Source organism: Cricetulus griseus, chromosome 3 (assembly GCF_003668045.3).
Source record: "Cricetulus griseus strain 17A/GY chromosome 3, alternate assembly CriGri-PICRH-1.0, whole genome shotgun sequence".
Classification (NCBI taxonomy): Eukaryota; Metazoa; Chordata; class Mammalia; order Rodentia; family Cricetidae; genus Cricetulus; species Cricetulus griseus.
In genome coordinates, this window is record NC_048596.1 from 72,972,437 (window position 1) to 72,997,090 (window position 24,654).

At 49.3% G+C, this 24,654-nt stretch overlaps 1 protein-coding gene across 7 annotated transcripts; it reads right to left on the reverse strand.

Moving 5' to 3' along the window:
• On the reverse strand, positions 1 to 24,476 carry Setd1a (SET domain containing 1A, histone lysine methyltransferase). Of its 7 annotated transcripts, none has more exons than XM_027404499.2 (19): positions 23,621 to 23,768; positions 22,803 to 22,967; positions 22,515 to 22,610; positions 19,652 to 19,922; positions 16,665 to 16,786; positions 16,203 to 16,432; positions 14,714 to 15,596; positions 13,776 to 14,567; positions 13,160 to 13,336; positions 12,888 to 12,975; positions 12,080 to 12,237; positions 11,909 to 11,996; positions 8,781 to 9,113; positions 3,341 to 4,405; positions 2,793 to 2,965; positions 2,606 to 2,716; positions 2,326 to 2,445; positions 905 to 1,042; positions 1 to 829 (listed from the first exon to the last, which is right to left on the reverse strand). In XM_027404499.2, exons 2-19 carry the CDS (start codon positions 22,950 to 22,952, stop codon positions 656 to 658), a joined length of 5,169 nt encoding a protein of 1,722 aa, XP_027260300.1. In that variant the 5' UTR covers positions 22,953 to 22,967; positions 23,621 to 23,768; the 3' UTR covers positions 1 to 655. The 7 variants fall into 7 exon arrangements, with proteins under 7 accessions (XP_027260300.1, XP_027260299.1, XP_027260296.1 ...); XM_027404495.2 differs by lacking the exon at positions 23,621 to 23,768 and adding an exon at positions 24,282 to 24,476 and having other exon boundaries at positions 656 to 829; positions 14,714 to 15,599; XM_035442181.1 differs by lacking the exon at positions 23,621 to 23,768 and adding an exon at positions 23,873 to 24,002 and having other exon boundaries at positions 656 to 829; positions 14,714 to 15,599.
• Positions 24,477 to 24,654: the final 178 nt, after the last annotated feature.

Below are 24,654 nucleotides of genomic sequence, written 5' to 3' on the forward strand. Positions count from 1 at the left end.
TTTTTGTACAATAAAGTTTAATCACAATTATAAAAATGTGGCGTTGGGTTTTCACTATTAACATTATGTACAATCCAGCCCAACAAGAAGGGCCTGCCCACCACCATCCTGGCCCACTGAGCCAGAGCCCTGAGACACCAGGGTGGGAGGGTGACCCACAGGGTCTGGCAGGAACAGATGAGGCAGGGTTCCAGGCACAGAGTTCCCAGGACTAGGGGCCAAAGGCCCCCCCAGGGGGAGAACATGGCCACTGCCCCAGAGACCCCTAAACTGGGGAGGGGTGCACATAGAGCTGAAGGGGGAAGTCCCCACTAACATGAAGCAGAGGGGGCTATTTAGCCCCCAAGAATAGCATCTATACAGGCTGGTACCCCAGGTTTCCACAGGAAACAGCTGCTGGCAGCTACAAAACATTTACAGCTTCTTCTCCGCAAAGAAAAAAAAAAAAAAATAAGAGGGTGGTTGGGCGTGGGGTACAGGGGAGTCAAAAGTTACCTCAAAGGACTGAGGCTCCCTTGCTGGGCTCAGGGCCCCTATCCCACATGTGGAGATGGGGACATGTGGGCCCTGCTGAGCCCACTAAGGCTGGGGGTGCTGGGAGCTTAGGGCACCAAGGGGGAATAAATAGGGGTGAGGGCACCAGTCCTGCCCCACCTCAGTTGAGGGAGCCACGGCAGCTTTCAGTGCCACACAGACACGGGATCTTGTTGTCCTCGAGTGGGAACTTGTAGTCGTAGGTGATCTCCTCATCCACGCCAATGGGCTGCTTGGAGTAGATCACAATCTTCTTCTGAGACTCGATGGTGATCACCTTAGCGTAGCAGTTGGGCTGCAGGAGGGGCAGTGTAAGCCGCAGCCCCCCTCACCCCTGCCCCGCCCAGCCCTGGCCCAGCCCTGAGCGCACCGTGCAGCAGTGGTTGATGAACCTGGCCAGGTTGCCGCACTTTGTGGCATCAATGATGGTATCGTGGTCCACCCGGAAAAGGTAGCTGCTGCCAATGCCCTCCTGAACGTAGCGCTTCTCCCGCATGTCAGCTACCATCTGGGAGGAGGATGAGATGAACACATGCATGGACTTCAGCCACTGCACGAGCTAGCTGACCAAGCCAACAGCTCCTGGGCCATGCTGACTGGATATGCCCTGGGTCTACCTGCTTCCACCCAATCTGATCCAAAGTCAGTCACACAAGGACTCTCTGCTGAGAACCTGTGTGGCCACAGTGGAGCTCACAGTATACTGTGGGCCTGCAGCGGCTTCTGATGTGACAGTGGCCATGCCTTCAACTGAATCCTTTCCTAGGACTATCCTTCCCAGACACCTACTGGGCAGCTGGTGAGAGCAGATGGCAGATGGTCTGTGCCAGGACAAAGGCCTTTCAGCAAGGGGCAACTATTCCCAAGAAATAGGCAATGCATTTGCCACTCTCACTGAGTGACCTTACCCCTTTGCAGAATTCTAACCACCAGCTCTAAGTGAGGACTCCTCCCAGGCTTCCACCTCCAGCCAAGCCCACCTCAGTAGGACTGTGGGATGCCACCCCTACAACCCTAGGACCCCAAGCTCACATCTGCACTGAGACAAACCTTGACTGCATTTGTGTTCCTTCTGCTGCTCCCAACCACATTCCTCAAAGCTACTGGGGATGCCCCGAGGAAGGCCTTGACACCTTATTTTCATCCTCTACAGCCAACTACCTGGTTCTGTCAACCACTTTGGACCCACAGGCTAGAGTCCTGTCACCCCTGTTGCCACTACCTCATCCATACTTTGGCTCTGACCTGCCATTAAGCACCACTGAGGCCAGTCCACACAAGCTCTTTTCTACACAGCCAGAGGGAGCTTATTAGCTTCTCAAGTCCTTGTTTGCACAACTTCCAGAACATTCCCCATCCACCCACAAGGCTACACTTGACTGACAGGGTTCCAGCTCTGAGGAGTTGGCTCCACTTGCATGTCCAGGTTCACATCCCTGTCACTGGCTCTGAACAGATGCATTGGCCTCATCCTCCGAAGAGGACAGCTTCTGAGCCTTTGCAAATTCTGTCTTCAGAACTGGAGCATATATATCCTGATGCCCCAGGAGTTCATTACCCTTTAGCTTGCAGGTCTTTGGGAGGTTCTGGGTCCCCACAACACCTACAACCCTTTAGTATCAACACCACTCTTTACTATCATTATTGTCCAGTGTTCCTGGCTGGACCACTAACATCAAAGCTGGGCAGCGGCAGCGGCAGTAATGAGTGAGATTTTGTACAAAAGATTAGATGGTGAAATCCCATGCTGCTGTAGTCAGCGACTGGGCTGGTGCTGGAGTGGAACCTTACCTGGCGGATGTTCTGGCCAACATATTCTATCACCATCTCATCAGCTGCGATGGGTTCCATGGCAAACAGACCCCACTCATGGATTCGGCTCCGGCCAAATCGGAGTTTCTTCTTCCGGAACTAGGGGACAAAAGGTAGCTTTAACTGCTGATGTTCTCACAAACCTGCACCTTCCCTTTCCTTCCGCCTTCCCGTCCCACAGGATCCCGCCAGGGGCAATCTCCTTGCTGTGGTTTTTTTTCCACTGGGTCTCCTCCCTCCTCCAGTTTCCCCTCCTGACCTTGAGCTGGTTTAGCTTTAGCAGATCACTATCCATGATGGCTGAGGTGCCAATGGCGCTCAGTAACCGCCGCTGCTCTGATCGTCGCTCAGAAAGTACCCGATTAGTCCCCTGTGAGCAAGACAGGTGATGAGTGCTTAAAGGACAGGAAGGAGGCAGCAAGCTAGGGCTTGGGGCAGGACTCTACCTGAGTGTCCACGCCTTCCAGCTGTCGGGCTGAGACAGGGCACACATCCAGGTACTTGTCCTTCTCCTTCTTGCTGATGGGGTAGTAACCTTCACTGCGTGCAGAGCCTGTCTGATGCTCCCGGGGCCCATCTTGGGGCCGTCGCTTACGCTTTGGAGTGCTTAGGTTGGTGAGTGCAGGGTGTTAAGGAAGAGAACAGGTTCCCTACTGGCCAGTCCCTTAGGGCTCACACCTCCTGTGCACCCCAGACCCAGCCTACAGGGTAGCTGGTCTGATAGTGAGAATACTCAGGAGACAGACAGGAGAAGGCAAGTCTAGATCTTACCTGTTCAGTCAGAGGAGACACAAGGCAGAGGGAAAAGACAGCTGGCAACTAGAGAACCCCAAAGCTAATCAAGGCACAGTAAATTAGACAGACAGGAGATCACTGCAGCTGTAGGACTGACCTGAGGATGACATTTCTGGCCATATGACCCCAGGGAATGCTGACCCCATCCCAGCCCTGTGTCTTGCTCTAGGGTACAAGCAAGCTCTGTGGCTCAGGATATTTGTGTGATGGACCCAGTGAGTATCATTAAGCCAGTCAGCCCCACTGGTCTGCTGCAATAGCCGCTCATACGTGAGCCGCAAATAGCTCATGTCTTCCAAGTCCAGGCCTGAGTTCCAAATGTCATATAGGATGGTCATCTGCTCAAATTCACTCCTTGGCTCAAAAGAAGGAGGTGGTGGGGGTGGGGGTGGGAGTGGTGGCCGTCTTCGTCGAGTGTGGGAGCGGAGGCTGCGCCTCCTGATAGCCCCTTCCTCATCACTGCTGCTGCTGCTGCTGCTGCTTTCTGAAGACCCCTCTTCTTCCTCCTCCTCCTCCTCCTCCTCCTCCCTCTTCTGCTCCGGATGCTGCTGCTGCTGCTGCAGCTGTTGCTTTGGCTCCTCTGCTTCAGCCACCACCACCTCAGGGGCCTCCAAGACTTCATCAGCTGGGGAGCTGAAGAGTGCAGCAAGGGCAGGAGCTGGCTCTAGGGGCCGAGGTGCTGGTGTGGCAGGTGGGGGCTTAATGGCCAGGGCATAATTGTGTTCCAAGAGGATGTGGCTGAGTAGAGGGCTTGGGCGCTCAGCCTCATCTGAGGTCTCGGTGGCCTCTGAGTCGTCTCCAGTGGGTAGGGTAGCCAACCCCCGTCGGGCTGGAGTCAGGGCTAGGTCAGCCAGCACTGCCAGGTCCACTTCTGTCCCTGACTCTGTGCCTTCTTCTTCTTCAGCAGAGCGGACACGACCTCCAGCCCGATTCCGACCCCCTCGGGACACCTCCTCAGGCCAACTTTTAACCAGAGATGCATGGTCCAGGGGCAGGTTACGAATGGTCCGCTCCACAACCCGGGGAACTTTCCGAGAGACTGGGCCAGGAGACTTGGCTTGCAGTGGGGCAGCTGGGGGAGGCTCTGGAGCTGGCGCCTCCTCTGTAGCAGAGAAGGAGACAGTTTTCCGGCGTTTCTTGGGTGGGGGTAAGAGAGGGATAGGAGAAGAGGGGCGCTCATCCAGGCGAGGGGCAGGGTCTGGAGGTCCAGCTGGTGGCTCTGGCGGAGGCTGTGGTATATTAGGAGGTGTTTCCTCAGTGGAACCTGGGGATAGAAGCACATGGGCACAGGTCAACCTCATCAGACAACTGTCAGGACTGCAGACCTGGGCTCAGCTATATTGGAGCAAGGCAGCCTTACTTCATCAAGTTCTACACCCTATTCTGCCTTAGCTTCCATCTAGTACATTCATGGTGATATATACACACACATGCTTACACAGCCAACACTCTGTCTGCCTCTCTCCTGCCCGTATCATTCTCAGCACTGTGTACTCCCTGAACAGAATAATACCTGTCCATTATTCCAGCATATACTGAGTCTGGTCATGTCAGGTATGGAGAAAACTCAGCAGACAATTAAGTGCAGGAAGCTTTCTTTCGAATGGGATAACCAACCAAATCAAATGTCTAGCCAAACTAGGAAAACTGGGGAGAAGGGCTCCCATTAACACTGGGCTTATAGACTGTTTATAATACCACCGGAACAGAACATATTCCATGACTAGACCCTTGTGGGCTCAGAGCTTCTACATCTGGCTCTACCATTTTCAGAACTAAGTGGCAGTCAGTTCCACGTCTGACTGGCCAGGCAGCAATCAACTGCACTTAGTGCCTTAAATTGACTGCATCTTACTTGGGAGTATTAAATAAGGCCCTTCAATGTGTTGTGTCCTAGGTCCTAGCTATCACGTGGGTCTCGGACAGTGGCAAAGTATACAACTAGACAAACAACTCAGCTTTCTTCACACAGATCCCTCTGTTCCCTCACTTCCCCAGGCTTTCATTTAGGATACAATTTTTGGGTTACCTGCTCAGTCAGTACAACTACTTTTTTCCTGCGATTTGCTCTATGTACTCAAATGCTTAAAAACAAGACCCTAGAAGTTAGTTCCTCCCAGTTTTCTCCCTCAGGGCCATCACCAACTGATACCACAAAGACTGTCACCTGACCCAACCTGGCCCAATCAGAAACTTTCCTAAGAGGGTCTAAGATAGCAAATTGGTTGGCCTATTGCTAGCCTGGTGATTTGGTGGGTATGAACACTGAGCTGGAATGGAGAAACAGAGGAAACCTAATTCCTGGGGAAAGCAAAAATAAACCAAACTACAAGACAAAAGAAAGGGAAGACTAAGGTGTTCTACTTGTCTCCCAGTCAGGCATACCATGTAAACATAAACACTTGCCCATCCCATCCCCTGCTTTTTGAGAGAGGTCTCATGTAGCTCAGAGTAGCCTGGAACTCACTGGTGCCCAAGATGAAGCGGACTCCTCTGTAAATGCTGGGATGACAGGCATGTACCATTATACCCAGTTTTCCCTTCTGCTATTTAACTGACTGAAACTGCCTGCTATCACTAGACACTTAACAATCTTTCCTCAATTAGGCTGTTTATTAAGTTGCCACTTTCCAGAGCAAAGTGTGGACTACCTTTTCAGGCCTTCCCCAATCTCCTGGTACTAAGCCACACAGCCCAGTATACTCTACCCTTAGAGAAAACTAGCTATCACTGTTATTTTGTTTTTTTGTTTTTCAAGACAGAGTTTCTCTGTGTAACAGCCCTGGCTGTCCTGGAACTCACTCTGTAGACCAGGCAGGCCTTGAACTCAAGAGATCCGCCTGCCTCTGCCTCCTGAGTGCTGGGATTAAAGGAGTGTATTATCCACCACACAGCTCACGTTATTTTTCCTCACCCCTTAATACTTGTCTTCAGTCTGAACTATTCATCTGAAATTTGTAATTCCAATGAACCTGTTAAGTCCAAGGCACTTCCATCTTATTTTAACTTCTGTGGCCCTCTCACCCACCCCCACCCACCCACCCACCCACCCACCCATCCATCCATCCATCCATTCAATTAGTTCTGTACATTGAACCTAGGGCCTCATGCATGCTAAGTAATTACTATCACTGAACTAGATAGCTGGACCTTTGTAAAATTTTATTTTGATACAGAGTCTTACTAAATTGTCAAGTTTAGGTCTGAATAGCCTAGGATGGCCTCAAACTTGATATCCTGCCAGATTCTCAAGCAGCTGGGACTATACTCCTGTGCCACCATACCTGGCTCCACCCTCCTCTTGAACAAAACAAAAACAAAAAACCCAAATTTTTCTGTGTATGATTGCTTTCACTACCTGTGGATCCCCTGGAATGAGAATTACAGATAGTTTTCAGCCTCCAGATGGGTGCTGGGAATGGAACCCAGGTCCTCTGCAAGAGCTGCCAGGGTTTCTTAACCACTGAACCATCTTCCATTGTCCCCTCCTTTCTTTAAAGATAGAAGCTGGAGAAATAGCTCTGCAGTTAAGAGTGTTTCCTGATCTTGCAGAGGACCTAGGTTCAGTTCCCCGCACGTAACAAGGTGGAATTACAGCCTGTATGTAATTCCAGTTCCAGGGGATCTGATGACCTCTTCTGGCCTCCGTGGGTACTATATGCATGTAGTACATAGACATACAAGCAAACACCCACATAAACACATAAAATTTAAAAAAAAAAAAAAAAAAAAAAAAAGCCTCAGATCTATCCAGGCTGCCTTCAAACTCACCAGGTAGCTGAGGATGACCTTGAGCTTTTAAAAGCTCCTCCTGCCTCCATTTCCCCAGTGCTAGGATTATAGGCATGAAACCATAACACCTGATTTTAACTCCCACCTTCTTAAAGCTCTGCTTTGCTTGATGAACAAAACATATCCCTCTCTGGCTTTGTCCATTGCCTACACTCTCTCATCCCATGTTCTCCAGGGTAGACAATTGAGTTCACATCAGTGTTCTCACTGCTCTTCCACAGACTGTTCTTCCCAAAGCCTTGGCTCTATAATACAATTGCCAATGTTTTTAACTCAAAACTCCAGAGGCCGCAACTCAACTTCAAGTCATCAGTGCCCGTAATCCTGGATCACTTTACTGAACATCTTTTTGTGGCATGTAGTATCACCAGGTCATTTATCTTCTATCTTCATTCCTATTTCCACTGTCCCCCAATCTCTGCCTCAATTGTAGTTCTTCAACTGTCCACCCTGTTTTCTGAGACACAATCTTTCAGTGGGACAAGGAGCTTAGCCTCAGGGATCTGTCTCTGCTTCCCAAAACCTGGGGTTGCAAGTGCAAGCCATCACACCTTTATGTGGGTGCTAAAAATCAAACCTAAAAGTTCTCAGGCTTGGGGCTGGAGAGATGGCTAGTGGTTAAGAGCACTGGCTGCTCTTCCAGAGGACCGGAGTTCAATTCCCAATACCCACATGGCAGCTCATAACTGTCTGTGACTCCACTTCCAGAGGATCTGACACCTTCACGCTAATGCACATAAAATAAGTTAAATAAATTAAAAAAAAAAAAAAAAGTTCTCAGGCTTGTGTGGCAAGCACTTTACCTACTGAGATCTATCCCCAGTCTGTATTTTTCCTGTATCCCTTCTAATGAGACCCTTATATCTCCTTCCCCTTTTCCAACTCTCTCTTTCTTACAAAACAGTCTTTTTGGGATGCATATGTGGGCCCAGAAAATGGAAGGAGTCTCTACTGCCCAGACTCAGGAGAGGCTGTGAATGAATGAGGTGTCAGAAGAGGTCAGCATCCTATGGATGCTAACATTTTTTAAAATTTAATTTTAGGGCTGGAGAGATGGCTCAGCCATTAAAGGCTAGGTTTACAACCAAAAATATAAAATTTTAGAGGGACCCCTAAGTCCCAGCTTCCCATTCTCCATTCTTCACTATCTCCCCAGCCTCTGAATAGAGGCTCCTTTCCAACTCCTCTCTGTAATGCATCCTTTCAAATCACTAATATCTAGTGATTTGCTTTCTACATAGGCTCCACATTTTGCATGGACTGGTCTTCACCCACTTCTCCAGTTCTGGCCACCATCCACCCTAAATTTTCAACTCACCATAGAGTGAACTTTCTTCCAGGTCTCCCAACTTGCATTCTGTGCCTTATGCAGAGCCTATGTCTGTTAATTCCTCCTCACTGTCTGTTTAGCCCAGACTTCAGCCCAACTGTGCTACAGCAGGAGGATGTTCCCAGACCCACAGACGCTTTCAGGAGCCTGAGTTCCTTGCACTTTTCCTTCATAGTACTTACTGGTTTGAAATCATAGTTATTTTTATGCATTTATTGCTTAACTGGCCTGTATTTCCCTGTAGCCTGACACGCCATCATATCTTTGTACCTCAATAAACTTGTACTGAATGAATGAATGAATAGTCTCCACAGCAGGATCATCACATGCGTGTGCTATAGACTAACAAGGGCCATACATGTCCACAAAGGAAAGCAAAGCAGAACTCAGTTACGAGTCAGTGTTACTATGTGCCCATTTAACTGCCCCCATATATACACAACACCTCAGGCACAAAGTGTAGGTAGACACTGACAAACACACATCTTAGTCATGGCACCTGTCCCATGCCACCTACCTGCAGGCCGTGTGGGTGACATCCCCTTTTCAGGGAGAGGCATGACAGCGGCATCTACAACCCTGTCTGTCTCAGGCTTCTCATCAGGTGCTGGAAGGAGTTCTGGGATTTCTCTGGGGGTTGGTGACACTGGGGGAATGACTGCTGACTGTTCCTCTTCTTCAGAGGAGGACTCTGATGAGGAAGATGAGGAGGAGGAGGAGGAAGAGGAGGTGGAGGAGGAGGAAGAGGAAGAGGAGCTGCTACTCTCAGAGTCTGACGTGCTACCGTTTTCACCATCTGAGTCAGCATACAGAGAGCACTGGGAGGACGAGTCGCTGTCCTCATCCTCACCTGGAAATCCAGAAGAGACAATCAGTAGTCAAGCTGGGGGTCAGTCACTAAATACTTTGCATGTGAGGCTCTAAGCCAGGTGCTAGAAGTCCAAGAAGTCAGAGGGTAAATAAGCAAGTATCTGCTCACGGCAACAATGTCAGCAAAAGGGACTGAAAAACACAGAAAGGAAAGCCATGGGTTCTACTTAGAAGAACAAGTCTGGGAGGAGACAGCCCATCACAAACAAATGGAGACGAAGGAGTAGTGTCAATAACAACAACACAAAAACAGGGAGAGACCTGGAGACTGGCAAGCTTGGACTACCAAAGTGGGTTTGTGAAGTTGGACTCAGAAAGAATTCTGGAATAACATTATGTGATTTGAAAGTAGAAAGGGCCGGGCATTGGTGGCACACGTCTTTAATCCCAGCACTCAGGAGGCAGAGGCAGGTGGATCTCTGTGAGTTCGAGGTCAGCCTGGTCTACAAAGCGAGTGCCAGGATAGACTCCAAAGCTACACAGAGAAACCCTGTCTCAAAACACACACACACACACACACACACACAAAAAAAAAAAAAAAAAAGTAAGACAGGACACTGGGTGTGTAGAGGGAGTGGAGAGAGGTCTAAAAGAAGGGAACAAGAAGGGAGGGCAAAGAACAAATGAGGCATCAAAGTAAAAGGAAGGCCAATTCAGGGGAAAGGCTACCAGCAAGGAGTAGTGAAGATATGAATAGTACATAGCCAAATAAATGTATAGTGTCACAATGCAAATACTATAATGCATGCTAGATTAAAGAAATTCATTAAAATAAAAAGACAGTCAGCTGGGCAGTGGTGGCACATGTCTTTAATCCTAGCACTTGGGAGGCAGAGGCAGGTGGATCTCTAGGAGTTTGAGGATACTTGGTCTATAGAGTGAGTCCTAGGCCAGTCAGGGCTACAGAGAGAACCCCTGTCTTAAACAAACAAAACAATTAAAAATCTTAAAATAGGTGCTGGAGAGATGACTTAGCAGTTAAGGGCATTGGCTGCTCTTCCAGAGGTCCTGAGTTCAATTCCCAGCACCCACATGGTGGCTCACAACCATCTGTAACTCAATCTGACATCCTCTTCTGGCCTACAGGCACACATGCAGACAGAATACTGTATATATAAATAAATCTTGCAGCTCATAACTGTCTGTAACTCCATTTCCAGGAGATCTGATCCCTTCACACCAATGCCCCATAAAATAAAGTTAAATAAATCAAATCAATCAATCAATCAATAAAAAGCCAGTCACGGTGGTAGGTAAATGTAATCTAGAGGTAGAGGCAGAAAGATCAACAGTTTAAGGTCATGTTCATCTACATAGTAAGTTAGAGGCCTGCCTGGGCTATGTGAGACTCTTCCTCAACAAAACAAAACAAAACAAGGATCCAGCAAGATGGCTTCAGCAGGCACCTGTTGCCAAACTGATGACCTGAGTTTGAACACTGAAGCTTACATGGTGGAATGGGAGAGCCAACACACATGCACATACGTATCATGGCATAACCCCAAAATATTTATACACCACATTTATGGAAGATCGGGGTTAGATGACAGAGCACTAAGAAATCCTGAAGAGGCATAATGGAAAATGCCTGTAATCCCAGCACTTGAAAGGATAAGTAAGGTAATGAGGACAGAGAGACAGGGGAGAGAGAAAGAGGGAGTGAGAGAATACAGAATAGAGTAAATTAGAAGGTGTTAGTGATGGTGGGGAACTGGAACATGGAGAGACAAAGCTGAAAAGAACATATGAACAGCAGCTAGTCTGACTAAACAAATGACTTATAGTGTCACTCTGGCAGAAAGTAGGGTATCAGGCAAAGACCTTGGAGAAAAGAGAATACATTTCCTAAAATGTATATGTTAGGAAAGAAAATTTTATTAGCAGTTTGGAAAATGGACTGGAACAGAAGGAAGGAAACAGAGACAGAAATCAGTCAAGACTGCAGCAAAGGAGCCAGGGGGCACAGGTCAATTAGTAGTGCTTGTCTAGCACAACGCCCTAGGTTTGATCCCCAGCATGGCACACACCAGGCATGATGGCATGTTTATAATTCTAGCACTCCATTTAGGTAGAGGCAGAACTAGAAAAGGATTACAAAAGAAGTAAGGCCAGTCTGGGCTAAAGACCCTGTCCCCAAGAACTTAAATGAGAAAGCAGACCAGAAGGAGCAAAGACAACAAATTCAAAGCTGATGGGAAGGCAGCCAAAGGACCTACAGGAGGCAGCTGTCTTCATTCTAAGCAGGTAACCCAGCCCATTGCTTCTTCTGTGAGACCTCAAATCTCATTGTTACCAACCCTGGCCACTGCTGAAACAGTATTTCAGAAGAATGCCTATCGCCATATAGACAACAGTGGCTCTTTCCTAGGTCTAGCACATTGCCAGACATCATTACCCTAGATCATCACCCTTAAAGAGTATCCTGTCTGCGTGACAGCTGGGCCTCACTCACAGAAGAGCAGTGCTCTAACATGAGAAGGTCTGGATTGGCAGCATCAAGGTGCAAGAGGAGAATGTATACCCTTCACCTCTAGGACCTGGGGAAAAGAAACAACTTCGCAGGACTGTCCACAGGGAGACCTGTTTCAGAACAGGGAGTACTCTGAATTAATAGGGTTAATGTTCCGAAGAGTCCCAGGATTCCCAAAGACTTTGCGAAGGGCAAGACTAGCCAGAAGTCCAGCAGGAAAGGTCTATGAATTCAGGAAAAGCTAAACAAGATAGTATAATCTCTTCTTCCCCAGACCTGGACACTACTCAACTGTCTACACTTACCATCTGATGCCTCTGCCTCCTTCTTGGTGGCATCCACAGCTTCCTCCCGCTCTTCATCTTCCTCATCTTCCTCATCATCATCCTCATCCTTAAAGAAAAGGACAAATTGAGACTAATAGGAAAAAGACAAGATTTCACCCATGAAGCCCTGCTGGCTGCCTAGCATCTTACCTTTTCTGAGGAAGACTCCTGGGATGCCTCTTCCCCTTCACTGTCCAGAGCGAAGGATTTCCGGTGCTTGCCTTGCGTCTTCCCTCGTTCTTCATCTCGCTTCGGAGGCTTGGTCCCTGGACGTCCTGGTTCCCCAGCTTCCTTCTCTCGCTCAGGATCTGCAAGAGGAAGTTGGAGCAGTTATAAGTTATCAGTGATCACTGCTCTCCCGTGCCCGATGGAAAGAACTTTACACTGACGACTGCCCACTTCACTGACAGGCAGAACTCAGACAGGAAAGCTGAAACTCGGCACACAGATGAGCACACCAACATGTCATACAACTTAAGCTATATCCCACAGATTTTCTTTCATCATTTTCTAAGCTGGGTGAAAGAAGATGCCAACTCTTTTTATCTTGCCCAGAAAATAATAAAAGGCAGAGTTCTCTAGGGAGACAACTCTGACTCAATAAAGAAGCTTCAAGTCACACAAGCTGCCAACCAACAGCCCAGACTCAACAGACTATGAAGGCTATCCTACAAAAGCATTAGATGGTCAACTCCAGATGTGAAATTTCTTTGTAAGTGGAAAAACCAAAACAGAGAACCATTTAAATCAGCCAGCAGAGCTGAGAACCGTAACTAACTCATAACTCAGGGAGAAGCTGATCTGATGTTTCTGATGCCTTTTGGAACTCCTTTCATTCACTTTAACTCTGCATCAAGGTCTCCATTTGGTGCCTCACCCTTAGAGATAACCCTGACCCCTTATCTCGTCTCTTGCTTCCTATCTGACTCTAAGCAGACCACCCTTCTCTTCTACTTACCATCTTCATCTTCCTCAGCTGGAGTAGAAGGCCTGGGCCTCTTTTCCTCACTGGCCTCTGAAATTTCTGATGGCTCTTTCCTCTTTACCTGGCAGATCAGAAAAATTGTGCCCACTTAGAACTTAATCAGGGAGGAGGATGAGGAAGGAGGGAAAATTAAAAAAAAAAAACCCTCAACTATCATCACCCACAGCCTCACCCGACTCCCAACCACCATTTCCCCCAAGGAAGGGAGGCCCACCAGCTTTCCCTATCACCACATTCCTGGATACCTTGAATGAAGGCAACCGCAGGGCCCCTCGTAGCCCTGACCCAAAGGCAAAGGCCTCAATGCCTGTGATACCGCCACTCTTGGCCCAGTCTACGAGGGACAGCATGCCTGGCTCTTTGAGCTTCATCTTTTCTTTATCCTCCTCCTTGGCTTGCTGTTTGGCTGCATTCTGGAATGGCTGCAGATAGTAGGGAGACTGAGCAGCAGAACCCAGAGCACAGGTATTCCCTCCTGCCCAAGAATCAACAATGTGCCTCAGGAACATAGACATCCATTAACTGACACTATCTCTGGCCAGCTAAAGCAGATTCTCAAGTCTGATAATTTAGGCCATCCACCCTTAGGAAACATGTGACAAATGGTGGAACTGGTGACAGGCCCAGAAACACTTATGAGTTCTGTCCACTGCAAGTAGCAAAGGAACCAGGACAAAGCTCTTGTGGCCCAGGCCTATGCTTACCTTTTGCTCTGTGCCTGATTCCCCTACCCATAATGCCCAAATCCACTTCATTTTCTCTTATCCCTACTTTCAACTGGGCAATCTGGGAAAGTCAAAGGTCTATCTCCTTCAGCAAAACACCCAAGTGTCCAGGGTCCCCAGCACCAGACCTCCTCACCTTGGCCTTTTCTTCCTTGCTCTCCCACCACTGGTCAAAGGCTCCAAAGGCCACGTTCTCCACCATCTTGCGGTTGAGGTCTCGCTGCATAATGCTTTTCATCTCTTGAACAAGGGTAGCCAGCACTCGACCCACAGTGCCTGCTGATGGCAGGGCCTTGCTTTCTGCCATCTCTGCTTCTTCCCTATGAGGCAGCCGGGCCTCTTCTCCCGAGACTGAGGAAGAAGGCAGGGGCTCGGATGCCATGGGCAAGGGCAGGTGGTAGGCCTCCCGGGAGTATGCCCCACGACTTTCTTGCCCTTGTGTGTACAGAGCATAGGGCAAGCCATAGGTTGCTTCTTGTGGGGGTGGGAAAGGGAGGAAGGCCTCGCCAAAGGCCCCACCAGGAGGACCAGCTGAGGCAGCAGTCAATCCCTTGCCCTGCCGAAGCTGGTGGAGCCGAGTTAACATCTGGGTCTGCATCTGGAAGGACATGGGCATCCCTCCCCACTGAGCCCCAAGTCGATCCATAAGTTCCAGGGAGTTCACAAAGTCATAGATGTGGGGTGGTGGTGGAGGAGGTGGAGGAGGGTACTCAGGGGGCGGTGGTCCATCTGGGTGGGGTGGGAGGAGGTAGGCAGGTTGATGGGGAGGATAACCCAGAGGAAGGGAAGAAAGGTAGGGAGGAGGAGGGGGAGGTGGCGGTGGCGGTGGTGGCGGCGGCTGCTGGGGGGGCGTTGGGGCTGGAGGAGGTGAACCACCCCTGTCATCATCAGAGATCTCCATATCTTCTCCGGAAGAACACGGAGAAGCCTGCAGGGTATGGAGGAGAGTCACAGACAGCTCCTACTGCAGCTCCCTGAGCTTGCCCTCAAATTTGTTTTCTTGTCTGAGCCATCTCCCCTCTCCCCTAATACATAAGCTTCCTTCCCAGATCCTATGGCTGACTCCAGGCTCACCTGATTCTGTCCATTGGCCTTTGGCGACTCCCGGGCAGCCCCTGGCTCTCCACTCCCTGTAGGTGCTACATCTTCAAAGTTAGCTGGGGCAGGAGGGGGTGTGCAGGGCCCATGACCTGCCCCAGAAGGCACCTCACCCCCTGCATCTCTAGCCCCAGGGCCTGCACTGTTGTTCTCTTCTTCTTCTTCTGTATCAGAGGCCAGGAAAGAAAATTTGGAGCGTTGTTCCTTCAGCAGCATTTCAATGCGGGAATCCAAGCTACTGTGCTGAGCAAAGGGGACACTCTCGTTGGTGGTTTCTGGGGCTGGGGAGCCAGAACGGGCAGGTGAAGGTGGCCGTGGGGAAGTCCGGGCTTCTTCTCTCTCAGGGCTAGGTGCCCCACCACCACCACCACCACCACCGCTGTTGCTGGCACCACCGCCACCACCACCAGGTTCTGGAGGATCTGGAGGTGGGGCCTCTGAGGCAGGGGGCCTATAGTCTTGGTCAGTGGATCGGTTAGGCTCAGGGGCCAAGTAGGAGGTATAGGAAGGTGGGAAACGCTCAGACGTATTTTCAGCAAATGGAGCCCCAGGAGGGTCCTCTCTAGTTGCCCGGCGGGGTGGGTAGGAACTGTGACGCTGGTAGCGATTCCAGCTCTCATAATATGCTGGGTAGCTAGAGTCAGAACCACGAAACTGAGAGGCTGAGGAAGAGGAGGAGGAGGAGGACGACGATGATGAAGAGGATGAAGGTGTGGAAGAGGAGGCTGCAGTGGCTGCTGCAGTTGCTGATGTGGCAGTAGAGGTGGTTGCAGGAGCTGAAGATGCAGAGAAATGGCGGCGAGAAAAAGAATCTTGATAGCTGTTCTCTGACCGCCGGGGTTTGAAGGAGGTTGAAGTGCTGCTGAAAAAGAAGCCAGGGAGTTAGCTGGCTCCACCCTATGTGACCAAACCTGATCGTTTCTGTTCTCACAGTCAAATACCCTCTAGATATACATTCTATCCCAGCACTCACATGGTAGTTCAAACCATCTCTTACTCTAGTTTCAGGTTGATCCTCTACATGGGCACTAAGAATACTGTGTGCACAGACATACACGCAGGCAAAACACTCCAACACATAAAAATTTTAAGAATCTAAAAATGAGCTGCAGAGATGCTCAGAAGAGCACAGACTGCTCATGCAGATGATCCAGGTTCAATTCTCAACACCCACATGATGGTAGACAACCTTCTATAACTACACACTCTCTCTCTCTCTCTCTCTCTCTCTCTCTCTCTCTCTCTCTCTCTCTCTCTCCCCTAAAAACAAAATTCCTCAACATCTGCTTCTATGTGCTGATTAGGTCCACATTACTATCCCTGATAAATAGCAATTTGTCAGTTGAAACTACAGACAAAAACAAATAGTTTCCAATTCCTTCTCACAGACACTTGGGGCTTGTTCTTCACAGCTGCAGCTCCCAGAATCAAATGGCTCATGCTAAGACAGGTGTGCTTTCCATACCTGCTGGAGTAGGCAGAGTCCTGAGAGTAGGGGGTGCTACCCCGAGGTGTGTAGGGGGTTCCTTGGGAGGACTGAGGGGTGAACTGGCCAAAGGAAGATGGGGTATCTTGTCGACTGCTGGAGAAATTTGTATCTTGGGAGCAGGGAGTACCATTGCCAGGGGTGCCCCCCACAGCAGTGCCTGCTGGGTAGGCAGCTGTGTCAGAGGAAGATCGTCGGCGGGCTTCAGTCTGGAGAAAAAGTGAGGCAAAGAGAAAGAAAAAAGATCAGGAACAATTTAAAAATGTGTCCTGCCCCAGTCCAAGAATCCCAGTTCTTTGTTTCTGAAAGCACCTAGGCATCATTCCTTAGCTCTTCCTATACTTAACAATAAAGTTTAGGACCTTCCCAGATGGCTCCTGTTCCTGGTCACCAGGGAATGAGTCCATGTGCCTAACACCATGGCAGTCACAAGCTTCTCACCGTCTCAGTGGCTGCACCAGAGCTCTGGAACTTCTCACTCAGGGCCTTGCCTCCAGTGGGCACAGTCTGAGGAGTGTAGGAACCATTGACAATCAATTCATAGTACTTCATTCGTTGTTGTCCTAGATGGAGAGAAATGGGAATCAACAGTCAAAAGGAAAAACAACTGCCCTGTTTTGGTACTCTTGTTTCCTCAGGCCTCAAGCTTCCTACAATTTCTTGAGTAGTATTCTCTAAAACATCAGTCAGTCTGTGGTGGCGCACGCCTTTAATCCCAGCACTTGGGAGGCAGAGGCAGGCAGATCTCTGTGAGTTCGAGGCCAGCCCAGTCTTCAAAGAAAGAGCGTTCCAGGACAATCTCCAAAACCTACAGCAAAACTCTGCCTCAAAAAAAAAAAAAAAAAGAACAACAACAAAAGTATTCTGCACAAAGTAGAGAAGATCTATCTGCTGCTAAGACCATTACCCCTTATGTTATCAACTAAAGATTGCAGAACTGTAGCTGCAAGAGTTAATCCAACCCTCAGGGGCATTTATTTGCCTTGCACAATGATGTAAAAGCTCTTGGAAGGGGTTAAGTGGATAAAGTGCCTGCCACCAAGCTTGACAATCTAAGTTGGATTCCTGGGACCCATATGGTGGAAGGAGAAAATAAATTCCCACTTGTTGCCACACACATACAACAGACATGCAAACATACAACAAATAAATATAAGAAGAAAAAATTTCAGAAGGATGCCAGGTAGTGGTACACACCTTTAATCCCAGCACTAGAAAGACAGAGGCAGGTGGATTTCTATGAGTTTGAAGCCAGCCTGGTCTACAGAGACAGTTTCAGGACAGCCAGGACTACACAAAGAAATCCTAAACCCTGTCTTGAAATTTCAAGAAAAAAAAAAAAAAATCCAGAAGAATGTATTCCTTAAAAACAAAGAGGTGCCAATATAGTGAGTAGTACATGTCTGTAATCCTCATATTTGGGAGACTGAAGCAAGGCCAAGGATCCATCCAGCTCAACATGAACTACACAGAACAGGTCAACCAGAGACAGATAGCAAGACTGACTCAAAAACATGAAACAGGGAACTGGAGTGTAGCTAAATTGGTGGAATATCTTCCTAGTATGTACAAAACCCTGGATTGCATCCCTAGCACCACAAAATCTAAGCATACTGGCACAAGCCTATAATCTAGGATGAAGAAGGATTAGAAGTCAAGGTCATCCTTGGTTATAAGTGAAGTTCAAACCCAGGCTTGACAACATGAGACCCTGTCCTGAAAACAAGGGCCTGGAGAAGCTCAGTGGTTAAGAACACTTGCAGAGGACCTGGGTTTGTTCCTACCACCCACATGGTGGCTCATAACTATCCCTGACTCCAATTCCAGGGAATCCAACATCCTCTTCTGGCCTCTGTGGTTACTTGCACACACACACACATATACTCACACAAATATACACACACACAAAAGCAAAAATATATCTTTAGAGGCAAAACAAAACAGAAAAACACACCAAAAATAAAACCCATGAGATCAAGATTTCAAGGGCAGCATAAACTATGGAATGAGACCTATAAAACAAAGTCAAAAACAAACAAAAAACCCAAAGAAACTATTAAAGGCTCTTTAATCCCAGAGCTCAGGTAGCAGAGGCAGGCAGATTTCTTGAGTTCAAGGTCAGCCAAAGCTATATAGTGGGATTCTATCTCAAAAACAAACAAACATAAAACCATGAGGTTACATATGAAAGTCTAAAGTCAAATTTGAGAACATTAGCCTTGACTCCCACTTGCAAACACCAATTAACAGCTGCTTCCCTTAGATAGCACTGTAACCTAGTTTGCCATGTCTCATTTCTCCCCTGTAATTCCTTGAAAGCAGCTCAAACCACCTCCATCTTTCTTTTTGTGTGTGTGATGGACTTGTGACTGTACAAGTGCAAATGCATGGAGGCCAAAGACGACACTGGATGTCTCCCATTATTGCCCTCTATTGCACCCCTTCAAGACAGGGTCTCACTAAAACTGAAGCTTGTCATTTCTTATGTTGGCTGGCAGTCAATTTCTGGCATCTGTTTGTCCCTACACACCAACACTGAAGTTACTGAAGTTACAGGTATACACAACTATACCTGGATTTCATATGAGTCATGTTCATTCAAATTCAAGTCTATACTTACCCACTGAGTTATCTCCCATTTCCTTTTTGGTGTTTTGAGACAGGATCTCATTATGTAGCCCCCGTTGGCCCAGAATCATCTCGGTAGACAGGTAAGCCTCAAACAATCCTCCCATCTCTGTCTCCCAAACACCAGGATTACAGGCACATGCCATAATGAAGCTCTGCTTTATTGATGTTAATCCTCATAGATCTGTTTTTTTTGGGCATGCCATGAGCATGCTAGGCATGTCTTCTACTACTAAAACTCCAGTTCCTCAATTACCTGAAATTTCAATATTAGCATATGTGCCACTAAAGCAGGCACAAACTATAATTTCAAAACAAACAAACAAACAAAAAGCCTCACTGAGCCAGGAGAGATGACTCAGCAGTTTGGTGTACTGACTGCTCTTCTGGAGGACTGGAGTTCAGTTCTCAGCACCCATGTGGTGGCTCACAACCATCAAAACTCCAGTTCTAGGGGAACCTGCTACCATCTTCTGACTTTATATATCCATGGGCATCAGGCATACATGCTGTACAGATACACATGCAGGCAAAACACACACACACACACACACACACACACACACACACACACACACAAATAAAACAAAACAAAACAACAACAAAAAACCTTCCATGTACCTTAAATTTTCTCTAAAACTTGAAAGATTTTAAGTTTAGAAACACACCTGACCTCAAGAATTTGGGTAAAGAAGCATGACCACAATTACTTGGCTGAGCCCAATAGGTATTTGCCAGTTATTTACAGATATAATCCCTGCTAGAGACCAACCTTAAGCAACAGGCAAGGGAGCCCTCACCTTTGATATCAAGCTGAGCATGGATGATATTGCCCATGACAGAGGTGAGGTGCAGGTTTTTGACAGTTTCCTTGGCACCCCGAGTGCTGGTGAAGAGCACACGGGCCAGGCCCAGGTGCTTACGAGTGCGGGGATGGAGAAGGATCTCCACTTCTTCCACCTCACCATATTTCCGGCACATATCCTTCAGGAAGGTTTCCCGCACATTGTCATTAAGCCTTGCAAAAGTCACTTCCTTCAGTGGTATCTGTCCAATATAGAATTCATCCAGCTGTGGAAAGACAAGAGTTACTCTGGGGTTTCCATAATGAGCACAGTTCCCTTACCATCTGGGAAACTTGAGAGATCCATGAGATCAAGACATGTCTGCGAGACTGACATGATGGGCAAGTGGTGGGCATCAGGGGCCCTGCAGTAGTCCTGAACTCTACTTTTCAATGCCTCTTATGACAAAAATCAGGAAGAAAAGATGCACAAAATCTAAGAACCAACACATACAAAAGGTAGTAAAAGGAAATAATCTATTAGTTCAGGTCTACTAACTACCATAGGCTAAATATTAGAAACACAAAGGTAGCACACTCATTTAGTCCCAGCACTTGGAGACAGAGGCAGAGGCAGGTGGATTTCAGTGAGTTCAAGGCCAGTCTGGTCTGTAAAGATTCAGGCATTATGCAGGCCTGCCCTGTCACCTGGCAGAATGCACTCAGGTAGTACTCTGGTCACCTCAGGGTTTCACGGTTGCGTGGTCTCCACGAAGGTGCAAAGAACCCCTTTAGAAGAAAGATCCCCGCCCACTTACCCTCTCTTTCCTGTTCTCTTCTCTTTCCCACTCCCTTTCTCCTGGGACAGACAGGACTTTTCCTGTCTCCCTCTTCTCTTCTGTCCTCTCTTTACCTCCCTGCTTGCCTTACCTTTCTAATAAAATTTCTCACTAAGCTCTGCCTGCCTGGCATGTTTGTCCCTCTACCTCGGCAACCTCGCTCAACATGGAATCTGAAAAGGTCCCCCCCTTGAGCTTTATCATAACATGATCTATAAAGCAAGTTTTAGGACAGTCAGAACTGTCACCTGGAGAAACCCTGTCTTGAAACAACAAGGGGGGTGGGGGGGGAGAGACACAGGTAGGAAAAAAATTTCCCATTCAGAAAAGACAATACAGCGGTAACTGTAGTGTGTACTCGTATAATACTAGCACTTTGGAGTTGATGTACAAGTATCCTCAGTTCAAGGCCAGCTTGGGTTACCTAGGGAGGCCATGCCTCAGAAAGAAAAGAATACAGATAAGCAACCCACACAATTTAAACATGACACAGTGGTAAAAGAGGTGTAGACAGGGTGTCTTCAAGCCAAGAAAAGGATTCTTCATACAGAGAAGAATGAGAAAGAGATTCAAGATTCATAAAGATGCTGGTATTCTTACTGGACTTTGTAGATAACTCAAAGCTTACCAAAACGACAGATTCCCAAGACATGGAATTATCCATCTTGATGTTTTCTAAACACTGAAGAGGGTCTGATTTGGATATAACAGGGGTATGGTGTCAAGGAAGTGATAAGGCCTGCCCAATTCGATCACATGCCAATGCCTCAAAACAAACTTAGCATGCCAGCAAGATGGCTCAGTGGATACAGGCACTTGCCATCAAACCTGACAACCTTGAGTTTGATCCTTGGAACACATGGTGAAAACCGGCTTCCTCAAATTATGCTCTAATTTCTGCATGTGCACACCAGCATGCAAGTTTGAGTGTAAACACACACACACACACACACACACACACACACACACACACACGAAAAATTAAAAAAAAAAAAAAAAAAAAAAAAAAAAAAAGACTTGCCCTAGGATGTTAGCACAGGCCTTTGATCGAAGCACTCAGGAGGCAGAGGCAGGCATATCTGAGTTCAAGGCTAGCCTAGTCTACAGTGTGAGATCCAGAACAGCTGAGGCTATACACAGAGTAACCCTGTCTTGAAAAATACCAAAAACAAAACAACAACAACAACAAAAAACAAAGGAAAGAAAAGACACACTCAGAAACATAAAATGAGAACATAAAGTAAGAACAACAGTGCCAGAGACTAATGACAGCAAGATAGAAGCTAAAATTGAGGAGGGAGCCAGGAAAACCAAGTGAAATACATAAGACTCTGCATGAAGAAAACAGCAATGAAAGACAAAGATTATGACTATGGAAAGGAAATAACTACCAGGTGACTCGTAGGTTTCTAGCTCATGCACCTGAGTACCTGGTGTTGCTGTTTCAGTAAAGAAAAAAACGAAAAGGACCGAGAGAATAAGGATAATGTGTTTAAGTCTCTAGTGTCTGGGTAGGTGTTAGATGGAAATAGGTATGGGAAATAAACATTCAGAAAACAGAGCTTAAGTGAGACTGCTCAGGGAAAGTGAAAGAGGTGAAAGCACCCGATAAATTAAGAATCAATGAAAAAAACAAAATTGGAAGGAAACAAAGAACCACCAGCTTTCTAGGCTCAGTCCAAAGCTTGAAGAATATCCCATTAAATCCGGAAATGGAGCTGTTCTTACAAGCAAGTTGGAGCACATACCCAAATGACAGTGAGGAACCAAGGACACCAAGTGGGCAGTGGCCTTAGCAGTACCCCTAACTGCTGAATAACTAGGGCATCCCCCTATACCTCATCCCTCTACTAGAAACACCTCAGCTATGCAAGTGTACCTCCTGTCCCAAACATCTCAGCCTCACGGACTCAATAGCAATGATCTGGTCGTCAGTGATCCACTGGAATAGCCACTTTCGAAGACTATGAAAAGACCAGGGTGCTAGGATCCTTGACACTCTCCGAGAACCAACATGCTGGGAGACCAGCAGATAATTACCTTAAACTTCGGAACTGGGAGAGAAAAGTCTCTGTTTTTGGACCTGACATGGCAGCGGGGGTCTTGGAGGTCTTCCACTGGCGTATACTTTGAGTCCTAGTAAACAGAATGAGACCAGCATGAAAATCTACCAGGCTATTGACTCTATGAAGCCACATACAGAAGAGCTGGTGTAACTTGCTCATTCTCAGAAAACCAAGCTACAGGTACAGGAGGTCTAGTGTTGGATATTCAACAGGGGGATGGGGGGAGGACCAAGGAAGCCAAGAGGAGGTCTGGTGCACTCACACTGACACTGAAGTGGACTCCATCATAGCGGTACACCTTTTGAGAAGGCCTGCGCAGGGCAGGGTCCAGAGCAGGATCCACTATGAGCTTGTAGTTCCGCCACTGGAAGCTCGGGGCTTTCTGCCCATCTCCCCCACCTTCCTGGTCCATCCTTGCTCATTTACACTGTCAGGAAAAGAGGGATACGCAATGGGGGTCCAAGGCTTCGGCCTGACTCCGTTGCTGTCCCCTCAATGGCTTGCCCAGATTCCAGGTTCTCCTAACAGTCCGGTTTCCATACCTCAGCATGACCCACGGCTCCCTCAGATTCTGCCCTGAGGACCCAGGTTCACCGTAACACTCCATTCCTCTCCACCCCCAATTCTACCCTCAGGGCCCAGGGCCCATCTCGCGCCCCCTTACCTTCCCGCTCTCCCTAGCGCGCCCCACTTGGCCTCCACGCAAGACCCCTCCCCCGTCCCCTCGCAGGCCCCGCCCCCTCCCGCCTCCTCACCGGCCAGCGGCCCGGGCCAAGCCCCGCTCCCGCTCCCGCTCCCACACAGCCGCTCGCGTCCCCGCGCCCCGATCCTCTGGACCAGAGGTGGCACTTCTTCGGGGCGTTGGAAACACCGCGAGACCGAGCCTGAGACCCAGCTTCGGTCCCTGAATCCGGGCGGGCGGGCGAGCGGGCGAGCGAGCGGGCGGGCGCTGGGTGGGGGGGGGGCGGGTAACGCGCGCCGCTGCCCTCTCCTCCCGCCCGGGCGCGTTCGGTGCCCCCCCCACACACACCCCGGCTCCGCGCACTCACGCACGCACGCACGCGCCAGGGCCCTACTCACCCGCTCGTGGCGAGCGGCTCACCCTCCCCCACCGCGCGCAGCACCTCAGCGGCGTGAGGCGGCGGCGGCGGCGGCGCAGCGCGAGACCCGGCCCCGCAGCGGGGCGGCGGCGCCCCCCCACCACCACCTCCCCGGCGCGCGCACCAAACACCACCGCCACCTGCACGAGGCCCAGCGGGCGCCGCGTCTGCATTCGCACTTTCGCCGCGAGCGCTGCGGAGAGGTCCACGGGGCCGAGTGTGGCGGCCTTGCCTCGGGCGGCGCCCTGTAAGGCTCGGGAGTCGTAGCCCAGGGAGCCTGAAGATTGGCCGCATCCCCCGGAGAGTGGACTGCACCACCCTGATCCAGCTGCTCTGGCCTTGGGGTTCGTGACGAATCGGCGGCGACGAAAGCTGCGACGGGCCCCCTGAGGGAAGGGGGGCGGAGCGAGGGGGAGGAGGCCGGCCGGAGCTCGGGAGATTTGAGTGGTGCGTCGGGCGACGCAGATTCGCGAGGCGGGCGGGCGAGCGGGCGAGCGAGCGGGCGGGCGGGGCGAGAGAGTGGACAGGATGCGCGCTCCTTCGCTCCTCTTGCCTGCCCCTTCCTCGCGCAGCTCTAGCGCCTGTGAGGCTGCGCTGCAGATTCGCCACCGTGCTGGGCTCTGGCCGTCACCTCCGCTCACCTGCGGTGGAGTCGAGAAAAGGACGCCCGGGTAGCCGAGCCCCGTTGGCGGTGTCGGCCAGTACTCCTGGATGTTTGTTTCTAGCACAACTCAAGCAGCAGCCCACTTCCGACTCGGGGCGAAATGCTCACAGGGGGGAAAAGTCTCCTCAGAGTTTCATGACAAATCTCAGACAAGGGAAGCTGCCCAGATAACCCTAAGGAGTCGGGTAGCGAATCTGCGGATCCTGTTGTGGGCGGGGCCGACGCGCCGCGCAGAGAGGCGTGGCCAGGCGTGCGGAGCCCGGCGTAACGGGCTGCTTCCCGTAGAATCCACCAAAACCTGGGCGGGATGGGAGGTGGAAAAATACAAGCGGGAGCGGTGACTCAGGCGC